Source organism: Cervus canadensis, chromosome 15 (assembly GCF_019320065.1).
Source record: "Cervus canadensis isolate Bull #8, Minnesota chromosome 15, ASM1932006v1, whole genome shotgun sequence".
Taxonomy (NCBI): domain Eukaryota; kingdom Metazoa; phylum Chordata; class Mammalia; order Artiodactyla; family Cervidae; genus Cervus; species Cervus canadensis.
Window position 1 is genome coordinate 44,603,766 of NC_057400.1, and position 27,735 is coordinate 44,631,500.

Sequence of the window (27,735 nt, forward strand, 5' to 3'; positions counted from 1 at the left end):
AATATTTTTCTTTATTTATTCATGGATTTCATAGAAATATAGCCTATACCAAATCCAGGAAGTACATTCCTAAATGTAGCCAGGGTTTTCCTTTACTGTGTATTCAATGATAGGATTATGCAACATGGTAAACAATATGGTATGATATACTCTAATACTAAAAAACTATCATTGGAACTAATTTAATTTGAATAGGATAAATACACAGTCATTTGTCAGATTTTTTCCTCACAATAACCAATATAAAGCTATGCTGGCATCAACAATTATTGCCAAGTCCTTTTTCCAGTGGGAAGTTGGGTAATCATATGCAACTCTTTGGTACAGAGAATGAATCATTAGCATATTGTTTCTTCTGGGTCATGTAAGGTCCTGCAGAAAGAAAATTTTTAGAATTAAAAAATTTTAAACCCACTCTTCTATACTGGATACTTTTTTTTTTTTATTCTGGTTCTTACTATTACATACAACTGAAACTGAGAAGTGAATATATTCTAAAAAATCAATCGTGAAATCATTTATTAAATGTTTGAGCAAAATATTTTTAGTAAAAGAAACACCCAAACAACATTTACTTCAACCTTGAAAAGGGTAGCATAAAGTCTCTATAACAAGTAGAAAAACAAGACACGTCCTAACGGCCTAAGAAAAACGTGGCCAGGCTGATTCTTATTAACTGGCAACTCAGTGCATCACCATCTTTGTAATGATGGCTGGCAAACAGACTGTGCCAACAGTCCCCACTGGTGACTCCAATACTGATCTCACTCTGCTGGGGAAAGAGAGCCAAATGACAAGATTATCCATTGCATCTGTGCTGTGTGATTCTGACATTACATCCCTGGGAGATGGGACAAAAGGGCGTTTCCCTGGTCAGTCAAGCTCTAAGTCTTGCCCCATTCCTGATTCCTGAGTGGATCAACACTACCCCCTAGTGGACTGCCTGACAGCATCACATCTTTCCAAAAGGAATACCAAAAACCATTTTTCAAAAATTAAAAAACGTAAAACATAACGATACTCTCATTCTTTATGCAGTTATGTCATTCAATTAAAAAAACTGGGCTCAGAAATAAGGAAAATTATAATCCTCCAAAATATTTTGACAATTCTTTGTGATTTATTTCTTTTATTGGTCTTATCAGATGGTAATTCCGCTGATTGTTCAGATTTAATCTAAAAAGATCTAGTTCCATGCAGAGTATATTGAAATCTTTTCTTATTTAGAGTCTACTGAAATGCTGACTTGCTATTAATAATCTTCTACATGAAAATGCATTTTTGTCCAAATGTCTATATTAAATCACCTTGAAATCTTGCCATCATCTTAATCCAACCCTTGAAGATGTAAGATCCCATTGCTGCTGCTGCTGCTAAGTCACTGCAGTCATGTCCGACTCTATGTGACCCTATAGAGAGCAGCCCACCCATTACCACTTGTTTAAATTGATGCTGGTTTTATTTCCCATCCAAACCTCAATACAACCTCCTTCATTTGTGCTGCATTTAGGAATAAAATTCAGCTAATATTATTTTATAGGAAGTATCTGTAACACTGAGTAATTTGAGAAGAATAAAATTTTTTAGACTATAAATCTTGCATAATAAATTTTCTGCTTCTCCTGTGTCTTCTATGGTCTCCCACTAAAAGATAACATGAGAAGAATCAAAAAGTACTATTTTCATAGGTTTATATTACTTGAAACTGTTAAAATTTAGAGGAAAGAAATGGGATGTAAACAGAAAAACATGGCATAATCTAAGTACATAAGAAACAGCTTTTTACTTTACTTTTATATTTTACTTTAACACACCCTCCATCAAACTTAAAAAATGTGTAACATGTAAGATGTGGTTCATGGTTTTGTAAGATGTGGTTGTGTCATGACACAAACCATACTTTGCCACTGTACTAATCAATTCAAATCAAAATGTTGACACGCCAAAACGTGTTCAGCTTTTGCCCCATCAATTAATATCTGAGATGCACAGAATGGCAAAATATTAACTATCACTGTTTAAGACCAGAGAATCCTATTCAACTCTTTTCTTTATGGACAAAGACTATGCAACCACTATGTAACAGGTATTGTCTAGGTATTGCTAGGATTCAGTGGCAACCATCCTTACAGCACAAAGTCACTTCATTGAGCTGAAATCAAAACTCTCTCTGTGTGTTGAATAAGTAATTGCTGATTATAGGAGAAATCAAAAATCAGTGCTATTCAAAATCTAACTTACCCATCCACTAGACCTTGCTGAATAATTAATCGCTGAGCTTCCTCTCTAGAAATTTTGTGGTGAAACCATGGTTGGGACCGGTGGATAGCTGAAGAAATAAAGTGGGGTAATACAAGATTTGTTTGCAACGATCACAGTCTAGTTACATGTACTCTGACCCTCGCCCCTCGGTGACTACGTCTAAATGCAACCTTCCCGCCCAGCTGGCCGCGGTGACTGAACAGACATACCCATGTTTGTGGCAGAGCTCTGTGAAGACGCGGTGGGGCTCCCGTGACTGCCCAGGCGTAAACATCCTTTTTTCTGCATAAGGAAGTGGGAAACAAATTTCAACTTTCAGGGTGAAACAAATTCAAATCATAAACATTTTGAAGAACAGGAAGCTAATCTGTACCCTCCAAGCTAGTCCTTCTTCAACTGCAACGGAAAGGGCTTCAGTGGGATTTTCTATAACTCTGGTTTTCTGGCCTGAGAAGTCCATTGCTACCAGGGAATTCTCTGATATACTTCTCTGGAAAAAAGCACATTTTTTTTTTTACCTCGAAAATACCTTTGAAGTTACCTTTCAGTCTTTTGCTGGCAATACATTTCCATTTTAGGATATGGTTCCAAAGGTAACTAGCAGGAAATTAAAAAGTTAACAATACATATTGAATAGGAAATGATGCTATAAAATAATCTATTTAAGTAGGTTACACAGTTATTTGTTAAGGTCACTGAATTAAGAGAGATTAATAGCTTTCAAGGTAAGTATGTCTTTCTCCTAAAGCAACCCTATATCTTTGTATTCATTTAAGCAGAAAAATACCAATTTCCAAAAATTAACCCTTCATGTGGCTAAAAATATCCATCACTTCCAAATTCATCCCTCTGTTATGCTTTGAAATTCATCAATGATTATTTATATGTTAAATCTACCTACTTATAAAACAGCTTTTATTAAGATTCAAGATACACTAAAGCTATAACAGACTGACTTACATTACTTCTTTAGAAAGAAACAGTACTCATATTTTATAATAAACCAATAACATGTATTTTAAAAGTTTATCACGTCAACTTTCCTCTATCTTAGAAAATGAAATTTAATGAAATAATTCAGATAACTCCATAATACTAAAATTTCTATGATTTAGTATGCGAATGTTTTTTCATCTTGTAGGCATAAACATGGCAAAATGAGAGTTGCAAAAATTAGTCTGAAAGACAAAAGAACCAATACAAAAGGAAGACATCTTTAAATAATTTTAAACAAGTAAGAAAGTCATCTTTGCCAATTACTTTTTTTATTCATATTCTCTGACTGTGAAAATGAAACATCCAAAACATGGACCTTATTTATTTTTTCTTTGTTTAGGACTCTAATTCACAACCATCTTTCTTAAAAATGTGTCATCTTAAATAATGTATCCTAAAAAAAAAAAAGTTGATAACTCTCCAATTACAAGTGTCACTCGGTTTACAGAAATCAAAAGACAAAATATCCAAAACCAGCATGTGCATGCATGTTAAGTCACTTCAGTTGTGTCCATCTCTTTATGACCCTATAGATCACAGTCTGTTGGATTATCGAAAAAGTGAGTGAGTTCCAGAAAAACATCTATTTCTGCTATATTGACTATGCCAAAACCTTTGACTGTGTGGGTAACAACAAACTGTGGAAAATTCTGAAAGAAAAAGGAATACCGGACCACCTGACCTGCCTCCTAAGAAATCTTTATGCCAGTCAAGAAGCAACAGTTAGAACTGGACACGTAACAACAGACTGGTTTATAATCAGGAAAGGAGCACATCAAGGCTGTATATTATCACTCTGCTTATTTAACGTATATGCAGAGGACATCATGAGAAATGCTGGACTGGATGAAGCACAAGCTGGAATCAAGATTGCCGAGAGAAATATCAGTAACCTCAGATATGCAGATGACACCACCCTTATGGCAGAAAGCAAAGGGGAACTAAAGAGCCTCTTGAGGAAAGTAAAAGAGGAGAGTGAAAAAGTTGGCTTAAAACTCAACATTCAGAAAACTAAGATCATGGCATCTGATCCCATCACTTCATGGCAAATAGATAGGGAAACAATGGAAACAGTGACAGACTTTATTTTTTGGAGCTCCAAAATCACTGCAGATGGTGACTGCAGCCATGAAATAAAAAGATGCTTGCTCCTTGGAAGAAAAGTTATGACTAACCTAGACAGCATATTAAAAAGCAGAGACATTACTTTGCCAACAAAGGTCCGTTTAGTCAAAGCTTTGGTTTTTCCAGTAGCCATGTATGGATGTGAGAGTCGGACTATAAGAAAGCTGAGCGCCGAAGAATTGATGCTTTTGAACTGTGGTGTTGGAGGAGACTCTTGAGAGTCCCTTGGACTGCAAGGAGATCCAACCAGTCCATCCTAAAGGAAATCAGTCTGAATATTCATTAGAAGGACTGATGAAGCTGAAACTCCAATACTTTGGCTACCTGATGCAAAGAACTGACTCTTTGGAAAAGACTCTGACGCTGGGAAGACTGAAGGCAGGAGTGGAAAGGGATGACAGTGGATGAGATGGTTGGATGGCATCACCAACTCCACTGAAATAAATTTGAGTAAGCTCCAGGAGTTGGTGATGGACAGGGAAGCCTGGCATACTGCAGTCCATGGGTCACAAAGAGTTGGACACGACTGAGTGACTGAACTGAACTGAATAAGTGAGACCATAATCCACCAGACTCCTCTGTCCATGGGATTCTCCTGGCAAGTATACTGAGTGGGTTGCCATTTCCTCCCCCAGAGGATCTTCCCTACCCAGGGATCAAATCTATGTCTCTTAAATCTCCTGCATTGGCAGGTGGGTTCCTTACCATAGTGCCAACTAGGAACCCCATAAACCAGCATGGGCAATGTTTAATAGTTTTTCCCCACTGGTCATTAATAGACGAGCAACACACACAAAAAATGGGTTTCCCAGATGGAGCCAGTGCTAAAGAATCCACCTGCCAATCCAGGAGACACAAAAGAGATGCAGTTCAATTCTCGGGTCAGGAAGATCCCCCAAAGGAAATGGCAACCCGCTCTGGTATTCCCGCCTGGAAAATTCCATGGACAGAGAAGCCTGACGGACTACAGTCCCTGGGGTTGCAAAGAACCGAACATGACTGGGCATGTGCTCGCACACACACACCACACAAAAAAAGGAGTTTTCATAGTAAGGATGAGCCAACATACACCTGGAGACTCCTGGCTTAAGGCCATTTTGCCTCTCTCTCCACATGGTTTCTGGCATATCCTGCTTTGTCTAACAGACTCTAGTCAAATGTCTGCTCGAAACAAAACTTGGTTCATACAAAAATGGGAGGGGGGATCATTTATCTCTGTGTTACACATCCCACTTTGTTAGCATTTATTATTTCCTCTCAAAACCTTGCTCTAGTGGTCCACAATCTTATTACAGTTCATCTTTATTTGTGGAGATCCGGCGTGCAATTTTTCATTTGTTACAGGAGTTTTTGTAACTGACAGCTGCTCTTTCCAGACAGATGCTGTCTCTGTAATCTCTATTTGCTGTCACACCTTACTTTGCCCTTCTCACCCCATGATCTCCTGTGCTGGGCTGTGGACCAGTCAGATATACTTTTGCTTTGCCGACATTAATGAAAAGCTTCCACCTGCCCAAGCCACAGAGTAACTAATCTCAATCGTAATGATAGCTTTATCCATATAACACCTCTGCCTTCACATGCCAAGATGGCCTCTGTAATCACAAGACTCTGACAACATAAAAATACCGTTAGGAAAGAAAAATAAACATAAGCAGTTGTTCTTAATTCATTTCTCATTTTCCCCCTTATAGTATGACAGGCTGAAATGTAAAACAAGATCCCATGTTCCATAATTACTTGACCTTAAGTAGGGAGTCTACAATACAAATAAGTATTTTCATTTGCTACATTACTAGGCTAGGGAACACACAGAAATAGAGCAAATGTTTCTACTGAATGGCAGGTGGTAGATGAAAAATTAATAGTTTACCTTTGGTGGACAAAGAAATGGAAGTGAAGAAAAATCTGACTTGAACCAAAAGGTCATTTTCAACTCAATTTCTTTCACATAGAAAGCGACATTGTTAACATTCAGAATCAATGTATTTCTCAACTATTTGTCCCTTTTTCTAGCTCTTCCATGTGGTGGATAAACAGGGCAAGCCCGAAAAATAAAAGTCCGTGATTTTAACAGCTTGCCTCTCTTTAAGAAAGAAGGAGCCTGAGTACACCCTCCATTATCCGGATCATCCTTGAGATCAGATCCAAACACTTTTGAGTGAGGCTGGGGCCTGAAATGTTTTTCAGGCAGCTTAGCTAAGCAGCAACTAGTTAACTACTCAGTCTCTGCCACTCCAGGGCTTCCCTGGTGGCTGAGATGGTAAAGAATCTGCCTGCAATGTAGGAGACCCAGGTTCAATCCCTGGGTCAGAAAGATCCCCTGGAGAAGGGAATGGCAACCGACCCCAGTATTCTTGCCTGCAGAATTCCATGGACAGAGAAGCCTGGCGGGTTACAGTCCACAGGGTCGCAAAGAGTCAGACACGACTGAGCAACTGACTTTCGCATAAACATGCAGTGCAGGCCATCCCCTCATCAGTATCGTACAGAGCCATGGGACATCAGAGGGGTAATCATTTCCACAGATCACACAACCACCCTCCCTTATTTTATACTGCAGGACAGCAGTGACTCAGCCAAAGTCACACTCTTGGTGAAAATAGTGACAGGCCCTCTCTAAGGTTCTTTTCTGTACCACGGGATGGGAGGTACAGGGGAGAAAATGGCAATTTGGAATGTCTAGCTCAAGGTCAAATATGAGAAACAATAAATAAGAACTTCAGTTGATTTGCTTCTCCCATCCCCTCATTCTGGCCAGGGTCTAATGAACAGATGTTCCTTTAAACGAATTCCTTTTTTTGTCCTAAAAAAAGACCAAATATCTGCTTCTTGAAATATCTGCTGATGATTCTCCTTTCAAAGGTTGATGGGGTAGCTACTGTGTGCTATATATAGTTAAGATGTTCATTATGGTATGATCATTTTTTTTCTCATTTCCCTTCTCAAAATGAATCCCTGGAGAAGAAAATATTGTCCCTTAAAACTATAACAAAATTAGGAAGCTTTTCCTGTTGCTCCTTGAACATGGTACCTTGATGAAAACCCACGGAGGCAGGTGAGGTCACTGATTTTCTCATCTAGAAATTATCCTGGGATTCTGTATAGATATCAAAGTAAACAAAAATGCCTCCCCAGTCTTCTAGGTTTCCTTCGTGAAAATTAAGAAGAGCTGAGATGCCATTTTGTCTGATCATGTCAACTGCCATACAGGACTAGATCCTTGTCCTCATCACAGAGGTTTAAACCTCTTGTCCTTGAACCCCTGTTTACAGCCAAATTCAAGACTCAAGGAGTGTCTTTTCTTATACAAGGTGCTGAAAAAATAAAGCTACATTAACTGAACTGTCATAGATATAATGATCAACAGTAGGATCAGTTTCAGTGGAAAGAAGCAAGAATAATACTATACTTGTATATTAATGACAATGATGAGACTGGAAAGGACTTATTTTATAGCATTTTTTCCCTGTGATTAAGAGGATACTAAATAATAATTGCCTCCAAATCATGGCTGCTATTAACATGCTCATCCTAATAACTTTAGACTCTGAAAGAAATTTAGAAGGATTTAGAAAAGGATTAAGATAATAAAATTCATTATTCATATATACATGAATTAAAAGATTAGGGTAAGCTGACAAATTATAAAAATTCTCACCTTAAAGCTACTGCTTTTATAAAAATTCATTACATTCCTTACTTTCTTATTTTGGAGCTAAAAAGTAATCGATATAAAAATGAAAAGTTACTCTTCCTTAACTTAAAGCACCATAACTACAGAATTGGAATTCTTTTTCCATATTAGTCTATCAGGATACATAATTGACATTATTTCATGCCTCATTCCTAGAACTAAGCGTTTTATCTGCTATGTTACCACGTGCGAAAATGCACCTCCCTTGGTCACAGCCATGAAAAGCATGTTTTAACCTAAGTGTAAATGCAGCATGTTAGCCAATTTGTCATACAAGCTCATATGTCCAAATTTCCAATATACTCAATAGTAAAGAGCACAAGCAAAAACAGCAGAACATAAACTTTAAGTTCAAAAATAAATTTCTTGTTAATGCACAGGAAATTAAAATTAGGTCCCAAAGACGGGGAAAGATGTATCTGTGTATAAATATCCAAGTGCCATTTAGGATAAACTTGTGAAGCGGTGCTAGTCTTAATGTAATGCACAACCAATATTTTGGCTTGCATCTTTTGGGTTTCCTGGAGAGCGGTATGTTTTTCAAGGACCTGAAACTTTAAAAATATTGTTGTTAGAAAGTCAGAATGCAAAAGAAGTCACAGGCTATGATAATCCCAGAATTAATATTTAAATAAATAAACCTACAATCAAATCAATAATTAAGAAATATCTACATTCTCAAGGACAGTGTTCTATCAAATATCTTATTAAGATCTAATCCTCAATGTAATGACACACAATGACTCTCATAATTCTTTCAAATATTTAAAATTTTTCTTTAACATAAAACATTATTTTAAGTGACTACTTAACGTACGCCCCACTACGTGATTTTATCACATAGGCTGCAATCACACAAAAGCCAAATGTAAATAGTTTAATATAACATGATGGTAAGAAGCTGTTCAAAAGTTACTTTACTTGACAAAAAAAAAAAAAAAACAGGAAATGTATTATAATGTACATTTATAATGTAACATGATTGCAAATTAATGTAATGTAAATATAAAATAAGATGTAGGTTCAAAAACTTGGTCCTTACCATGGGAGATATACTCTGAGAACTGTAGCCACTTCTGCCTTGATATGGATGCATGTAATTCTGGTATAGCTGCATGCCATACTGCAGAACAAATAAATAAAAACACAGTCCCACCACTTTTACCACATACATAACTTATGAAAATCAATACTTTCATTCATTATACATCAATATAAAAAAATAAAAATTACAAGCTTTCATTAAAACAAATAAGTAAAGCAACCAAAAGTTTGAAAGACAAAATTTGATGTTCTAAATGGGACAGTTTAAAAGAGTGGTTTTTATTGGGACCCACACTTAAGTTCTAGCTCACAATATAAAGATCTGGAATTGACATTCCTACTCGTTATTCTTAGCGTCAATAGCACCAAAACTATGTGGCGTGGTATATCACCTAGTGATGAGAGAGCTCACTTGGGAAGTCTTCCTGGGTTTATGGTGCAAAGACTCTGAGAATCTGACACACATCCTAAGCAGAATTGGGTAAAATTTACCATAACTCTTCAATGACAAATTTACTATAACTCTTCAATGACTGATTGATGAATTGCACTGTTTTTTTGTAATCCACAAACTTGATCCTATTTTGGAGATTCCTGGCACTGTACCATCCCTCTGGTAACAATACTCTTAGGCTATTGTTTAATTTTTGACTTTAAATTCTGGGAATCAAAATGGTAGGGCATCAGGTTGATGTCAGGCAAAGGGTCATGGCATACAATGTAAAGAACAATAGATCAGAACTATACAATGTACTTTCAAGAGGTAGCATCATAAGAACCAGACTGCCAGGCTAGGATAAGAAAGTGGGTCTGGATTATAATTGGATTATTAGTTTGAGAAACACTAAGAATGTCAACTACCATGACCAAACATCTTACAGGAGCCCCCATCTAAAACTGGAAGATAACCCCCTTAGATTTAAGTTACTCCCTTAAAAAAAAAAAAAAAAAAGAAAGGAAGGAAGGAAGGAAGAAACCAATGGAACAGATAGGCTTATCTTTTTTTCTGCTACCCTCTATAATTCTCTCCATTTCATGGAGCCATTATGAACTTAAAAGTAGGTCCTATATAAAAGACTTTGAAAAGACACCATGGAAACAAATATTACCCTTAGGATGAATTCCATTTAAACATTCCAACAGAGCTATTTCTCTACTAAAAACTATTTTCATGAAAGCAATTTCAGCAATGTGGATATATTTGGTAATTAGGCAGAAAGTCAGAGGGGGGCGAGGGAAGTCACTGTCTTCAAGATTTTGCTTTTAATATGAATACAAACCTAGAGTCATTTAAAATTCTCTGTGTTGACTTCTTTATCCAATTATTTCCCAACTTCTAAAAGTTATTTTTTAATTTAAGGTTTGATTGACATTAATAGGATCTAATGAAATTTATTTTAAATCAACTCTAAGCCTACAATGACTTTAAAAAGAAGACAGAGGAGCTTAATTTCTAGTCAAGTTCATTTTGAAGAATATATAAGACTCCAACCAACACTTTCACAAGTACGTGCTGCCTGGACACCTTTTATTCACCTGTAGTGAAAAGTCTGCCATCTACTAATAAGACTGTTTTCTTCAAAGATGTTCTATCCCCAATACCCCCTGGCTTTGGGAAGTTGCTTCTGTGCTGCTGAAGTCTTTAGTAGGCAGTTAACTCCGTCCAAGAGGTAGGGCATGGATCACCTTAATATTTCCCTGTCCTGTGGAGGGGCAGATAAGGGACCAAAATATGTTAAAGAGTTCTAACTGAAGGTAAGGGGAAAAGACACCATGTACCTGGGACACTCTACATGAACAAATCTCCCCTTTTCTAAGTCTCTGATTTTTTTCTGATTCTACATTGAAATGGAATTTCTTCAAAGAGAATGGGAATATTTCTGTTTGTTGCTACATGAAGAATTTACATGTATATATGAAAAAGAAAGGAAAATAAAACAAGAGGCCAAAATTCTTGGGGGAGACTACATCTAATAAACAGCATATAATGGAAATAAGAAGGGTACGTCTGGTTGAGCCAACATAACATAGACTAGTCTTCCCCTGCTCCTTGCTGATAAACTGTGGAAATAACACAACAGACAACCAAAGGAGATGATCAAAAGCTACCTCTAAGCCCAGGTGAGCCCAGCTGCACCAGCCATGGGGATCAAATCAGCAGCTCATTAACAAGCTGCCAGTCCCCTGTTAGAGAGTCTCAAATGTGTCTGTGCTGGCAGGCTCAGACTTCCTGTAACTGATTATTTTAAACTGTAAAACAGATCATATCAATTTCCTGTTTGATTCCATGGTGGTTTCTCATTGGCTCCATGCTAAAGGACTTCACTGATGCTGGCCTGTATTTCCAGCCTCATCTGGAAAAGCGTTGCCATAATTGAAACAAACAGGAAACATGGATGTGGTAGCAGAATAATGGGCCATATATGTCCACATCCTGGAACCTGTGAATATAATACACCAGGCTAGCTGTGTGTGTGTTAAGTCGCTCAGTCGTGTCCGACTCTGCGACCCCATGGACTGTAGCCCACCAGGCTCCTCTGTCCATGGAATTCTCCAAGCAAAGATACTCGTGTGGGTTGCTAGGATAGCTGGCAAAGGGGAAATAAGGTTGCAGATACGATGAAGGGTGTTGATCAGCTGACTTTGGAATGACATGATTGTCTTAGATGATCCTTGTGGATCCAGTGTAATCACAAGGGTCCTTATCCAGAACCAGAAGAGAGAATCAGAAAAAAGGGAGCATGGACTCAGCAGGATATTGCTGACTTTAAGGATGGAGGAAGGTGTCATGAGCAGTCTCTAAAGGCTGGAAAGCACAAGAAAACAGGTCCTCCCTTAAAGCCTCCAAAGGAGAATGGAGCCCTGTTGACACCTTCTTTTTAGGCCAATAGACCCACTTCAGATGTCTGAATGACAGAGGTGAAGGATGATAATTTTGTGTTTTAAGCCACTACACTGGCAGTAATGTGTTACAGCAGCTATGGAAAACTGATACAACACAGCCTCTTTAAACTGGGCAGCTGGGACTTGAAAGAGACTGAGAAGAGTCAAACAACAAGGAGATACAATCTTCCAAAAACTGAGCATTCTCGATACAAAAAGAACAAAACTTTCAGTATATTTCATCATTTCTCAGACAGACATCTGTTTTTAGACTAATAATCTGTATATTATAACCTATGGCATCTTATATTCACTGTGGACCAAGCAACTTGCCATTGCCTGAAATTGATGGGATTAAAAAGTCATTAGCATCAAACCTTGCAAAGGGATTGCCAGTGGCTAGAAAGAAACTCACAGACCACGGCAGAGCACTCATCTGCCTCCCCTAAGCTCTTGAAGGCACAGAGCTGGACAATCTGGGGAAAATATAAGTATCCATGACTCTGAGATGGAAACTATTCAGAAAGTCAGATTTAGAATATGAAGAAGTTTCATGAATACCTTAACTAATTTATTTCATATATATATACATGTATATACATATATATACATGTACATACACAAAATTGATAACTTCAACAAAAATGAGAAGTAGGTCTATAGGCCTAAATAAATCTAAATACTCAAATGAAAATAAAAATCATAAGTGCTGTGAAACCTCACATAATTTTATTGGCATAATTCTTATCTTTCTAGTTCCATAAAAATAATGGAGCATCCTAGTAAGATCAATGGCATGTTAGAGTCACTGAAGAACTATTTAAAGGAAGTGGGTTTACCACCTGCTTCTGTGTTGGGTATTTGAATCTGAGTCCATAAGAAGGGAGAAAGTTTTGCTAAACAAGGTTGGAAGGTATCTCCTCAGTCAACCTAGCTAGGCTTCCAGAGTTCTGATGGAAGGGGAGAGAAAATCAGAGACCTTAAGATATTTTCTCTACCATAACTGTGATGGAATAAAGTCTTTCAAACAGTGCCAGCTTCTTTATCTGTGAAAGGAGGGGACGGGATGAAGTCAGTGGTTCTTAATCAGGTAGACACTTGGAACTCAATCACGAACTCAGGATCCCCGAGGCTGCAGCTGGGCCACGGAGCTTCAGAAAGCACCTCCTATGATTCCAATGCATGTCTCTGGTTACCAAGTTACTACTGCCTTGACTGGTTGGTTTCCAAGACACCCTAAAGTACTTCTCTCTTTTTCATTTTGTTTGTTTTACATTTTATGACAATGAGAGCAACATAGAAGTGACTAGGGACTACTTATCATGAGGATTTCAAAGAATTAGTAATTATAAGATTTGCAGAAATCAAAATCATGACAGCCATTTTGACAATAGACTTATTTGAGAAACAAACAAATCTCTAATAAAAAGGTAACCATAGTGACTTTCTGCCATAACACAAAAGGAAGAAAATTTCACAGTTAATCCAAGCTTTAAATTACTTTTAAACACTTGCTTCTTACCACTTCACACCCACTAGGATGACTATCTTTTTTAAAAAAAAATGGAAAATAATACATGTTTGTGAGGTATGGAGAAGTTGGAATTCTTATACATTCCTGGTGGGAATATAAAGTGGTTTAGCCTCTGAGGAAAACATTTTGGCAATTAATCAAAAAGTTAAACATAGAATTACCATATGCCCAGCAATTCCATTTTTAGGTATATGCTGCTAAGTCACTTCAGTCGTGTCCGACTCTGTGCGACCCCATAGACGGCAGCCCACCAGGCTCCCCCGTCCCTGGGATTCTCCACGTGGGAACACTGGAGTGGGTTGCCATTTCCTTCTCCAGTGCATGAAAGTGAAAAGTGAAAGTGAAGTCACTCAGTCGTGTCTGACTCTTGGCGACCTCATGGACCACAGCCTACCAGGCTCCTCTGTCCATGGGATTTTCCAGGCAAGAGTACTGGAGTGGGGTGCCATTACCTCCTCCGTTTTAGGTATATACATATATATAAAAAAATAAAAACTGTTACTCAAATAAATATGTGTATAGACATGTTCAAAACAGCACTATTCACAACAGTAAAAGGTAGAAACAATCCAAATACCCATCAATGGATAAATGGATAAACAAATTGTTTATTTAACATATATGTGTATGTTAAACAATGCACATACAATGGAATATTACTCAGCCATAAAAAGAACAACGTACAGATACAAGCTGCTACAACATGGATGAACCACAAATTATGCTAAGTGAAGAAGCCAGATCCAAAATGTCACATATCGCATGATTTTGTTTGTATGGTGGTTTAGTTGCTAAGTCATGTCCAATTCTTTGTGACTCCATGGGCTGTAGCCCCCCAGGCTCCTCTGTACATGGGACTCTTCAAGCAAGAATATTGGAGTGGGTTGCCATTTCCTTCTCCAGGGATCTTCCCGACCCAGGGATCAAACCCAGGTCTCCCGCACTGCAGGCAGATTCTATACTGACTGAGCTACTGGGGATGCCCAAAAACATGTGCCACCCAATGTGGGGCCTGAACCCATGACCCTGAGATTAAGAGTCGCATGCTCTACTGACTGAGATAGCTGGGCACTTTTATTTGTATGAAATATCCAAATTGGTAAATCCATAGAGGCAAAAGATGGTTGCCAGAGGCTGGGAGTAACTGCTTACTGGGCACAGAGTTTCATTTTGAGTGAAGAAAATGTTTAGGAATTAGACAGAGGTGGCAGTTGCATAATATTTTGAATGTACTCAATGCCCCTAATTTGTTCATATTAAAAAGAGCTGATTTGGTTAATTTTATGTTACATGTATTTTACCTCAATGAAAAAAAAAAAAAGGAAAAGGACAGAACATAAAACTTTCCTCCAAGCCTGGTATGACAACTACTAATTCTGATCCTGATTATTCTGCCCTTCTTAAAATGAAATGGGTAAAGTTTTATAATTATAAATTTAAAGTTGTGCTAAATTTACTAGCATACAAGTTTTGAAAATACATGTGCTTTCTATACATCCAGGAAGGTATCAGCTGTGTCTCTCTTCCGTACCTACTTTCAGAACATTCTTATTCCTTGTCAAAATGCTTGCCAATAAATTCTGCTTATGGAAGCTATAATTCTTACTTAGCACAAAGGTGAATATTTGAATAATAGAGCTACAGTAAAATTTATAAAATAATTTACATTAGACTAAAAAGCAATTCACACAATACTTCAATAAAACATAAAACAACTACAGTAAACATATCCAGGTGGGCACATTTTAAAATACACTTTACTTCGAATTGATGACAATGTTTTTAAAATGCAGACTTAGTAACAGACAGGAGAAATTCCAGTCCGTTTTACTGGCTATATATGTAACACTCTTACCAAACAATAAAAATCAGAACATTTCTAAAAATGGAAGACTCCACACACACACAAGATAAATGCATTAGGTTCTACTCTGGAAAAGTTTATCTTTTAGATAAAAAATAAAATACATGCATGTAGTGGTGGTTATTTTTCTTTTTCCTCACATAACCACACGAAATCAGAGTGAGTCTTCTGAGCTTTGAAATCCAGCCATTTTCAAACTTTGATGGTACCCCCAGCATTTAACGGAAAGTCCCGCCTGCAGCGAGATTACCTTAAGCAATCTAAGCGCGGTCACCCAGCACATCCTGCTCTGCTCTTCTTCCGCGCAGAGCACTCTCAGGTCCCGGGGCCCTCCCGCTTGGTTAGGCTAGAAGGCCACAGCACATTGTTTATCGTTAATGCATATCTTGAAGGTAACACCTGTTGAAATAAAAGCCACTAAAATTCTCCTATATATAAGAGAAAGCTGTCTCTTCTTAAAAGAAATTAAAAGAAACTCAAGCTTACCTAAAAGGCTGAGGCTTGCTTTATTCATCTAGCAAAATATTAAGCCTGTACCTTAAAGCAGAATCCATAGTTCGTCGGTGCTCCGTGTTTTTTTTTGCCTGCCAGTGACACATAAATATCACTATTGCCAAATTCGCTGAAAAACTGCAAATGCCGTGGTTCCTTAAAAAAATATACATGTGTGTGTTGACATGGGCACATATATTTTACACTGCCTTTTGTATTTCTATTATATTACATAATTTATACCTTGGTAAACATTATCCCAAATAATGTCATAGAAACAAAAGGAGAGGAAAACTAAGTCACCATATCCTTAGATAACCAGGAGCTGGATATGAGATTATTTAATTTAAGAAGAGGCGACCTGTTTACAATTTAACTTCCAATATACCAAAAAATGTATCTCCATATTTAAAATGACTCGCTTTAACCACCCCTTCAAGGAATTTGAGGGAAAGAAGAAAGATAGCAAAGATCAGCTTTTGAAAATGTTTTCTTTATCTGGCTTTCAAATAATGGTAGTTCCTCAAAGGGAAAAAGGGTGGTTTAAGCTTCTGCAGCAGTAAAAGAAAAAAACAAAGAAACAGATGATGATCCCTGCTTCACTGAGAAATGATCATTCCTCATGTTTGTGTACCGCCTCACACACCACATCAAGCAATGAAAGAGGCAACACGACTACCTTCTTTTACAAAAGCAAGGGAACCTGTACAGATAAATGCAGGGAAATTACCTGGCAATGGAATGTGTATGATTTTCAAGGCAAAATGGAATCATGAAGGGCTATTTTTTCTCTGGGAAAGCCATGAGATTTAGAGTTGGTCATGGGAAATCTGGGTCATACTCTTCTGTGATAGGTTAATAACTTGGAGAAATGCTTAATTCTGGGGTTGAATGTATAATCAAAACTGAGCAAAATGCATTTGTTCTTTAAAATCTTGCTACTAGCAATCTCAGACCTGCAGTATCAGCAGCACCTGGGAGTTTATTAAAAATGAAAAATCTCAGGGCCCACCCCAGGTCTGCTGATTCAAAACCAAAATCTACATTTTAACAAGAACCCAAGTGATTGTATGCACTTAAATTTTAGAAGCAGTAGTATTCTTAAAACAAAAAGACAAAGAAGAACATTCAGCAATTTGAGCAACCCATTCAAATCCAAATCCAAAAAAATTCAGTCACTGGACAGTAGACTGGCTATCCCATCAAGAGTTTCTGTTGTATGCAACTGTTTCTCTGCGTGTCACTGTTCTTTAGGCACTTTAACCCAATGAATGAATATCCCAACTCCATGAAACAATGAAGCAGAAAAGAAAATTGTTAAAGAGACCCAGCCTAGGGTCCTGGGAGAAGGGAGGAGGAGGAGGGAGAAAGGTACTCTCACTGGCATGGCCTTTAAAACTTTATTCCTTGATAGAAACTTTGCTCATAAAAATGTCTGATTTCTATGAAGATGGAATAAAACCATTCCTGCCCACTGATAGTGTAGAAGTCAGTGTAGCTGAGTCATTTGGATGTAAGAAAAAGGCAACTCAAGAAATACTGGAAGGCCATGAGAGGCATGATCAGCTTCTTCTCTTGAGTTTTGTTCCACTAGTTTGGATGGCATCACCAACTCAATGGACATGAGTGTGAGTAAGCTCTGGGAGCTGGTGATGGACAGGGAGGCCTGGCATGCTGCAGTCCATGGGGTCACAAAGAGTTGGACATGACTCAGACTGAACTGAACGGAACTGAAGTGCAGACATATCAAGGCTTACCACACTGTAAGACTGCAGGCTGAGCTGGCATGGTTAGCGAAGCTATGCATGCACACGGGTACATAAGGGGGGGAGGTGGACAGCAGGGTACTTAGGTATTTCTCTGTAAATGTAAGTCACAGCTATACCTCCAAGGCTTGCAAAAGTGTTTATCCAACTCCCATGCAGCCTACATCTTCACAAAGTAAAACAAATAAGACCCTTCTCATAGAAAAAGGGAAGGAAATGGTCACTTTGCCAGGCAGGTATGCCATATTAGACAACCTACATGATTTGTATCAAGATCATAATCCTTGGGGTTATCTAATATATGCAATTCCTTTTTTGAGGGAGAAGGTAAAATCATTTTCATGTATAAACAATGGAACACATGCTCATTAAGCACAGGCTAGAGAGAAGACTAGGCTTCCCTGGTGGTTCACAGGTAAAGAATCTGCTGCAATGCAGGAAATGCAGGTTCGATCCCTGGGTTGAGAAGATCCCTTAGAGGAGGAAATGGCAACCCACTTCAGTAATCTTGCCTAGGAAATCCCATAGTCAGAGGAGCCTGGCGGGCTACAGTCCACGGGGTCTCAAACAGTTGGACGTGCATGCTGTGTGCTGAGTCACTTCAGTTGCGTCCGACTGTTTGCGACCGCATGGACTACAGCCTTCCCAGGCTCCTCTGTCCATTCTCCAGGCAAGAATACTGGAGTGGGTTGCCATTTCCTTCTTCAAGAGTCGGACACGACTTAGCTAATAAACAACAGAAAGAAGGCTATCATGTATGATGCCTAGCAAAGTCAGACACCACGCTGAGGAGAGCTAAAGTATGACCTGAGAATAGAGGTTTGATACTTGTAATGCCACCCAGCCAAGGGGGAATCATGGCGAGGATAAGGGCATGGCTCCAACAGATGGAGTAAGAGCTGTCTTATTATGTAATAGGTAGGAAAAGAAAGGAGCCGGGTGAAGGAAAAAGATAATGGGCAGTGTGGATTTTCATGAGAAACCAGTTAGAATTCAGGAATTGAGGAGATACTATCATATCTTCCAGAGAAGAATCACTGGACAGACAGTGAAAGAAACACAGTTACTGGATTTAGAATCTACTTTTCTCCCGTGTTAAAACTATAAAGATGATCCAACACACATCTGTTTAAAACTAACTTCATATATTACTTCATACATTAAGAACACTGGGAAAAGAGAAAGTTCATTACAAAGGTTAAGGAAAAATCTAAAATCTTAATTACAAAAATGGGTAATTATTCATTCTCACATTATCTACAATATAAAAATTTGAGAACTAGGTTTAAATCCTCAAGAAAAGTTAAATGCATCTATAAGATAGAATGGGGCTTCCCTGGTGGCTCAGAATACTAGTAGTCAAACTATATATACTTAAAAATAAACATAAAAGATTTCTGTGAAGGAATGGGTTCCTAAGTAGAGCCCTATTCCATGAAATATTCTACCACTTAAACCTTAAAGAAACACAGGTACACGCACAACCACCTGCAAGTCTTTGTGCACAAGCGTGTGAATAGCAACAAAGGAAAACTTTGTATCACGGAAACCAGGAAACCATGCAAGAAAAGCTGGGGAAAATATGGTTATCATTACTCCTTTGCAACTCTGAACTCCTGTTAGGACCACTGCTCAAATATCTAGTCTCCATCATTAGCTGTGTTCTGGGCATTTCCATTTGATGCTTTATCATCAATGCAATATATCTTGAACTAAGATCATTATCTTTCTTCTAAGATGGTGACCTTGAAACAAATCTCCTATTCCTGTTTATTTCATCATTTTCTATTTATTTTCCTTTCATGTCCTTCTCTAAGAACATTAAGTGCTTCCTCTTCTTTCATATCAACTGTCAACAAAGCCTGGCCATTTGCCATTTAATCTTATATCCACTCCTCTCTCCACTGCTCCTCCTAGGTTATATTTCATCACCTCCATCCTTGATTAATGAAATGATCATCTAATTAGCACTAATCAGCATCGGTGCCTCAACTCAATCAGTCTTTCTCCCTTCCCTGCTCACTACCCGCCATCTCCCCTGCTCCCTTTCCCTCTTAATTTTTCTGTCTCTCTAGTTGATTTTTTAAGCTTCCTATGGCCATACTAATCTTCTTACAAGCTGATCATTTCACTCTCCACCCAAAATTAAAAGATCTGTCCCTGTCCTAACCTGGAGAAACTGCGAATGTGACCTTTTTTTTTTTTTTTTTTTTTGCGCAAAGGGGTCTTTGCAGATGTAATTAAGTTAAGGATCTAGAGATGAGATCTTCCTAGATTATCTGGGTGGGCTCTAAATCCATCACAAGTGTCCTTATCAGAGACACACAGAAAAAGGAGAAGACTGTGTGAAGAGAGAGGCAGAGATCAAAGGTAGCCACAAACAAAGGGACACCTAGAGCCATGACTAGCCAAGACAGAAAATAGTACTACAATGTAAAGGATCAAATATTAAAAATGAGAGATAAATAATAAACATCTTCAGCATATAAGAAAAAACATGAATTTGCATTCTGAATGTGTATGTTGAGAATCAAGCCAGGTTTAGCAGAATATATTTGAACATACCAAGAAATATGCCAGGAAATGACTAAATATCAAAGATGATAATAAAATTTGAAAAAGAGCCAGAGAAAAATGACAGATTACCCATAAAAAAGCAACAATGTTGTCAGTGACAAAACAGATGCATGAACATAGAATTAAACTCTCATGAAAACTCTCAAAAGTAGTTTTACTTAAAAGAAATCTATGCATTGCATAAAATATCAAGACACAAAATGCAGGAATATGGCATAGTCGGCAACAACTAGACTACATAGAAACAGACTAACTAGTATTAGCACTAAGGGAATTATACGCATATGTGATTCTGTATGTGTGTAGGAACATCAGCACAGCCATGTCTAAGTAACTGTATACATAGACAGGTATGCATACACAAACACACAAACACATACATCCACCTGATCAGAACATGATGACTTCCTCTAGGAATTTACAGTCTAGGTAAGGAGGCAAAACTGACACACACAAAGGAATTAATAAGTGGTTACAGACTCAGCTAAGTGTTATTAACTGCTCAACATCAACAGAAGGTCAGTAATATGAACCTCGGTAAAAAGAAAAGATGTGAACTCTGCTGGGCTTCAAAACCCCAGCCTTGATAAGGAGAATGAAGGTAGATTCAGAGTGGGGGAAAATGGGCAGGGAATGTGATACTGAAACAAGAGCATCCAAATTCCATCAAAGGATGTTTATTGAAACTAGTGGAAAACAAAGCTGAATAATTAGTTTTTAAACAGGTTATGGCAAATGTTTGGAATCTTAAAAAAAAATATACATCAATACCATGTAATAAAATAATAAATAAAACAAAGTAAAGTCCACTTTAACTTACAACTTCCATATAATTCATAATATATCATTGATATTACCATTTACCTTTGATGTCCCTTTAGTAGAAAAATATAAACCGGATCTTCTTAAAAGGAAGTAAATCTTTTTCCAGGACTTCTTTCCCTGTTCTTTTGAATGTAAGAAGCCATGGATTTCAGGATATGTGCTTGAACTTAGAAACATCTGGAAGAAAAATTAGACCCTCTCATACAGTTTCTGAATCAATGATACTGTAGCTTTATATTTCAAACAGAAATGTGCACCTTCAAACAACACAGATGCCACTTATACACCACTATGGAAATTGGGATATATATACACAGAAAATAAATCAGTCTTCTGAAACCCTGAGGCAAGTTCCAAATGTAAATATGCTCACAAAATATATATTCTAAGTGATCAGTACTTAGAAATCAGTACTACAGAAATTATATGCTATTTCAACGTCCATTTGAAAAGTCAACTTCGTCTTGATACTTTACATCTCTTTCTTTAATAAAAGGTGAAAGATTCATAAGATCTGAAGAGAAACCAGAGTATCTTTTCATCCCTTTTGGTGATTTTCCTTGAGATTATAGATTGACCTATCAACTTCAACTTCATTACAGTCTAAGACAGACCATGATTCAGACTTCCATTATTCAGTGAGTAAAGAAATTGGGCCAAATTCATCTCCTCGATGAAGGTAAAGCAAATAATCTCTTCTTTGTCCTCTATGGTTCTCAGTTGTGGGTGGGTATGGCAGATTGTGTTTTCCAAAGAGAACTGTAACAGTAGCTCTTGTGCAAATGTTACCCTGCCACTGAAACAAGAAATGAAGTTTCTCCACCCCCTTGAATCTGGGCAAGGCTTGTGACTGTTCTGACCAATAGGATGTGGTGGGAGGGGCACAATGCTGATTCTAACCCTCTGTCCCTTAACTAGCCTGATGTCCCTTAACTAGCCTTTTACTCATTAACTCTTGGAAGCTAGCTGTCATGTAAGAAACTGGACCACCCTGAGATGGCTGTATAGTGAGAAGCACAATGCAACTGGAACAGCCCTAGAGGATGAGACACCATGTAGGGCGGGGGAGAGGTGAGGAAGAGAGAGGGAGAGGCGCCAAGCAATACCAGGCACATATAGTGAAAAGCCATCTTAGAAGAAGTGGGTCCATAACCCCTCTGGGAGTCGATCTGCCTCAGAAAACCATCCAGCTAAGCCCTTTCCTAATCCTGACCTACAAAACTGCTGACAAAATGTGAGTGGGTACTTAAGCCATTAAGGTTTGGACTAGTTTACTACCCAGTGAAAAGTAACTGAGACAGAGGGCGCGTGTCGGTCAGGAAATGGAGAATGAAAAGGACTAGCTCTGAGTAGCTGTGCTCAGCATCCTTAGTTAAGACAGTGGAAATGCATTAGTGTCTCATTAAAAGAAGAAAATAGAAACCTCTATGAATAAACTAATGCAAAATAGAAAAACTGAAACTAAGAGAAAGTATTAGCTAAAACAACATGACATATTTTTAAACGGCTATTCAGGGAAATGCCGAGAGTAGATAATGTTTTTTAAGTAAATTAAAAAAAAAAAACTTTTAATTTAATGAGCCACAGATATTAATTAATTGACATGCAAAACAGGGAAGTAGGTTTTTTAGTTTGAGTGCTTTCCAAGTTATTAAACCAAACCAATTAAATTTTAAAAAGGGAGTCACAGAGGTCACACTAGAAAAAGAAGGAACGTTTTAAAAAGTGGAAACATTGCCTCAGTGGAGAGAAGAGGTCAGGGGCACATACAGGACTATCTGATTCCAAAGTTATGATTTTTCTTGTTTTTATACTCTAACATTAAAGCAGTATAACTAAATTGTAGGCGAATTTGGGAAAGGAGGCAGAAGAAGAACTCCAATCCACCACTCTCTCATAACCCAAATGCAAAGTATTAAGAGGCATGAGAGCGGGGCTCCTGGGGCACCACCTCCGCTGCAATTCACTGGAACATTCCATGGGGTGTCTGTGAAAACCCACTAGCATATAAGTAGCTTTTGGAGAAATCACGAGACCAATCATATCTCTAAAATATTTTGAAGCAAAAAATGAAATACAACCTATTAAAAATAAAAAGCCCACAGAAAAGAAATCTGTGATCCTCAGTGTATTTACCAATATATTCAAATATCAATACATTTAAGCAATATCTATACTGGAACTATTAAAAGTTTTCATCATTAAAGATGAGAGAATATTGAGTGGATTCGAGGATGCCTGCTGTTTAGCTCAGACAGCAACCATTATAAAGACCCTGTTTACCATTAACCTGTTAACAAGTATAGTATCAAACATAAAATACCTAAAACCTTTTATTGTAATGCAAATGTCTTGGGAAAATGGTCACCTAAAGCCATAGCCAGTTTGGGAAAAATGCCCAACAGATGCAAAACTAAGGAAATGTTAAATACTTAGTATTTTTAATTCAGCTATTTCATTTTTCAATCAGGTATTTCCATCATAGATAGTATTTCATTGAATTGCTAAATATTTTATCACAAACAGGATTGAGGGCATTTATTATAAAAGTTAATAATAAATATCTGTTTGTAAAGGGTCTACAATTTACTGGAAATTTTGACTTTTTCAAAGACTAACATATTCTTTAAATATGTCACAGAGCAAAATTCTGCAAATTTCCTTTTGTGATACACTTAAAATCCTTTGACAATTGTCCAAAACTGGAAAGAATAATATAGTGATGGGGTTTTATTGACTTAGGGAACTCTTTATCTAGATTTTGTTTTTTTCTATTCTTTTCCAACTTTATCTCCATCAAAAATTAATAATTCAAGACATAACATCCAAAATCTGGACATGTATAAATATGGATCTGACTGAACAGTCACTTCTCCAAAGAAGACATACAGATGGCACATGAAAAGATACTCAGCATCGCTTATTATTAGAGAAATGTAAATCAAATCGACAATGAGGTATCACCTCACACTGGTCAGAATGGCCATCATTAAAAAGTATACAAATAATAAATGCTGGAGAGTGTGTGGAGAAAAGAGGACCCTCCTACACTGTTAGTAGGAATGCAAATTGGTACAGCCATTATGGAGAACAGTATGAAGATTCCTTAGCAACCTAGATGCCCATCAGCAGATGAATGGATAAGGAAGCTGTGGTACATATACACCATGGAATATTACTCAGCCGTTAAAAAGAATTCATTTGAATCAGTCCTAATGAGATGGATGAAACTGGAGCCCATTATACAGAGTGAAGTAAGCCAGAAAGATAAAGAACATTACAGCATACTAACACATATATATGGAATTTAGAAAGATGGTAACGATAACCCTATATGCAAAACAGAAAAAGAGACACAGAAATACAGAACAGACTTTTGAACTCTGTGGGAGAATGTGAGGGTGGGATATTTCAAAAGAACAGCATGTATACTATCTATGGTGAAACAGATCACCAGCCCAGGTGGGATGCATGAGACAAGTGCTCGGGCCTGGTGCACTGGGAAGACCCAGAGGAATCGGGTGGAGAGGGAGGTGGGAGGGGGGATCGGGATGGGGAATACGTGTAAATCTATGGCTGATAAGAAAAAAAAAAAAAAATTACTATAAACATAAAAAAAAAAAAAACTAAAAATACATCTAAAAATAGAACTAAAAATATGATCTCGTAAGCCCATTCTTAGGCATATATCCACAGAAAACCATAAGTGGAAAAGATACATGCCTCCCAATGTTCATGGATGCACTATTTACAACAGCCAAGACACGGAAGCAACCTAAATGTCCATTGACAGACGAATGAATAAAGATGTGATATATTTACATAATGGAATATGGAATATTACTCAGCCATAAAAAAGAATGAAATAATGTCATTTTAAGCAACATGAACGGACCTAGAGATTTTCATACTATAAAGTGAAGTAAGTCAGACAGAGAAAGATGAATAACATATGATATTGCTTATATGTACAATCCTAAAAAAAAAATGATATAAATGAACTTATATACAAAACAGAAACAGATCCACAGACATAGAAAAGACACTTACAGTTACCAAAGGGGAAAGCAGAGGATAAATTAAAAGTTTGGAAACAACATATACATACTACTATATATAAAACAGATAACTAATAAAGACCTACAGGAACCTATACTCAATATTTTGTAATAGCCTATAAAAGAATCTGAAAAAATAGATACATATGGATGTATAACTGAATCACTTTGCTGTACATCTGAAACTAGCAGAACACTGTAAATCAACTATACTTCAATAAAAACAGAACATTTTTAGTCTCAGAAAGTAAAACAAAAGGGCACTGAAATGTAAGATGAGTATATCTACTTATAAAATTAGGTATTTATAATTATAATTAGATATTTATTTATTTATTTAAATAAATATGGACCTTATAGTTTCCCTTTATTATTTATTACTTACATATCTTATTGAAAATATATTTTACCTGCAAAATCTGTGTAGGGGATATTTCACCATTGGTTTCAGTTGCAAAAGACACCATATGCTCTGGAAAAAAATACTAACGAAAAGATACATGTTACATTCTCCCAGAAGCCGTGCCAGAAGAGAGGGAACTATGACCAACAGAGTACTCTAAAGCAAAAGCTCTTAAATCAGTGTTTTGAAAATTCACCCAAGCACTTTTTAAAACGCCAGTCCCTGACTCTAACCAATACACAGGTACGTTAATGAGAAGATAGGGGCACAGCCCAAACGCCGGGCAGACACCCTCGGGGGTGCCGACACAGGAAGATCCACGCACCTCCAGTTACAACACACCGCCCTCGGGCTGCTCGTGTGTGAGCTCCCGCGCCTGTCCCAGGGTCCTGCAACCACTCCAGCAGGTACGGAAGGGCTATTTTACAAACTCAAGGCTCACAGAAGTAACGTATCTACCCAAGGTCACAGCCACAGTATGAAGGAGCCAGGACTTGACCAGAGGGTCAGGTTGCTCAAAGGACAGTTTTGTCTACCTACTGTTTCCCCAAACCTGTTTAATCATAAAACTCACCCAGAAAAGCTGTTTAAAATAGGAATTCCCAGGCCTCAATCCTGGAGTGTCTGATTCAGTAGGTCAGGGTAGATCTGGATCCTGTATTTTTAATAAGCACTAGCTCCTCCCCCAGGAAACTTTCATGATCAGGCAAGTTTGGAAAATTACATGCCACTATACTTCCTCTAGGACAGGGTTTTTGAACAGTAGCTCTATTAACATCGTCTAATAACACTGTGCTGGGGGGACTGTTCAGTGCATTGCAGGACGTTTAGAGCATCCCTGGCCTCCACCACTAGCAGCCCCCCGTCCCCTCAGTATGAAAACCAAAAAGGTCTCCAGACATTATTATCAATCACTCTCATTGAGAACCACTGCTCTAAGTCTACAAAATGAATCTATAGCCTTGTTTAAATAAAAGAAAAGTAGATAAACCAAAAATGAGCACTAAATCATATGTCTTTAATGATGACTTTTAAATTTCTTGCTTTTAATAAAGATTCACAACAAGAAAACAGTTTCCTTTTAAATTCTATTTAATTTTTATTAGGACTCTTATTTTATTCGTCAAAGATCATCCCATTATGTTTCTATTAATAGGTTCAAATAAAAGAGAATGTAAGAGGCCTTTCTGGGTTTGAAAATATTCTATTATGGTGTGTATCATATATTTTTCATTAAGTATATCATTTCAATCCAATTATCCAAAACTTAGTATAAAAATACGCTACAGCTGCAGAGACAAAAACAATTTAAAGTAATGAGCCCAGAGGCTATTCTGACTTCTCTAGATCACTAGTCTTCACTAGTATGTGACATACATTTATTTTCTTTTAAAAAGAACTATAATGAAAGTAGTATTTACTAGATAATGGACTGGTATTTATCTCATTTCTTCTTAGCTCAGTAATTATTGCACTGAAAACAAAATAATTTGGAACAGCAAGATGCTTGTCAATCTAAACTTCTGGTTAAGTTTCAACACTCCCAACAAACATCAATCTGATCTTCCTTTAGAATTTTTCTTAATTTCCTAAGTTCTGCAAAAAGACTTAAACCATAGTATTTTGGAACCTGCCTGGGAGGTATCTAATAATTCATTCCCCAAATCAAATGTAGTTTTTTTTCTTAAACGGCAAGAAAAAAAAGCAACAGTTCCCCAAAACTACGTATATGAACTTCTGTGAGCATGTCAACTATAAGTTTAAAGGACTAGAATTCTTACCTACAATTTACCAAGTACATAATTGTACTTTATCTATAGTGTACTTTTTCCTCACATAAAATAAAATAAAATTTAACTAAACTCATTTATTTTCCATAACTATTAATTGGGATTTCACTTACCATTGGGTTTTTAAAGAATTCATATTTGGCATAATTTTTTCTAAGGTATAGCTTATTTTCTTCTTCCATTCCCCAGTTAGATAGCACTTCAATCACCAGCTCGTGGTCTTCTATTGTTCTTTCTGTAAAGAATGTTCCAGTGAGCATGTCAACAGATAGATGGATGGATGGATGGATGAACAGACAGAAAGATGGACAGATAGGTAAACAAATATATATATGGACATATATATCCATACAAATATATAAAATATATAATGTATGTATCTTTATTAAACATAGTCAATTTAAACTCAATTCTGAAAT

At 37.3% G+C, this 27,735-nt stretch overlaps 1 protein-coding gene across 4 annotated transcripts in view; it reads right to left on the reverse strand.

Moving 5' to 3' along the window:
• The window catches only part of GRB14 (growth factor receptor bound protein 14), a 123,965-nt gene that overhangs the window by 2,392 nt on the left and 93,838 nt on the right, over positions 1-27,735 (reverse strand). For 2 of the 4 annotated variants that reach the window (XM_043487595.1, XM_043487598.1), the window contains 9 exons: positions 27,430-27,551; positions 25,534-25,608; positions 21,105-21,242; positions 15,943-16,053; positions 15,656-15,751; positions 9,123-9,203; positions 2,636-2,752; positions 2,472-2,544; positions 2,242-2,329 (listed from right to left, as the gene is read on the reverse strand). In XM_043487595.1, coding sequence (XP_043343530.1) covers positions 2,242-2,329; positions 2,472-2,544; positions 2,636-2,752; positions 9,123-9,203; positions 15,656-15,751; positions 15,943-16,053; positions 21,105-21,242; positions 25,534-25,608; positions 27,430-27,551 — 901 coding nt within the window. Of the gene's footprint in view, positions 1-9; positions 373-2,241; positions 2,330-2,471; positions 2,545-2,635; positions 2,753-6,749; positions 8,635-9,122; positions 9,204-15,655; positions 15,752-15,942; positions 16,054-21,104; positions 21,243-25,533; positions 25,609-27,429; positions 27,552-27,735 lie in introns of those variants that run through there. The other 2 variants (XM_043487596.1, XM_043487597.1) reach the window with 2 other exon arrangements.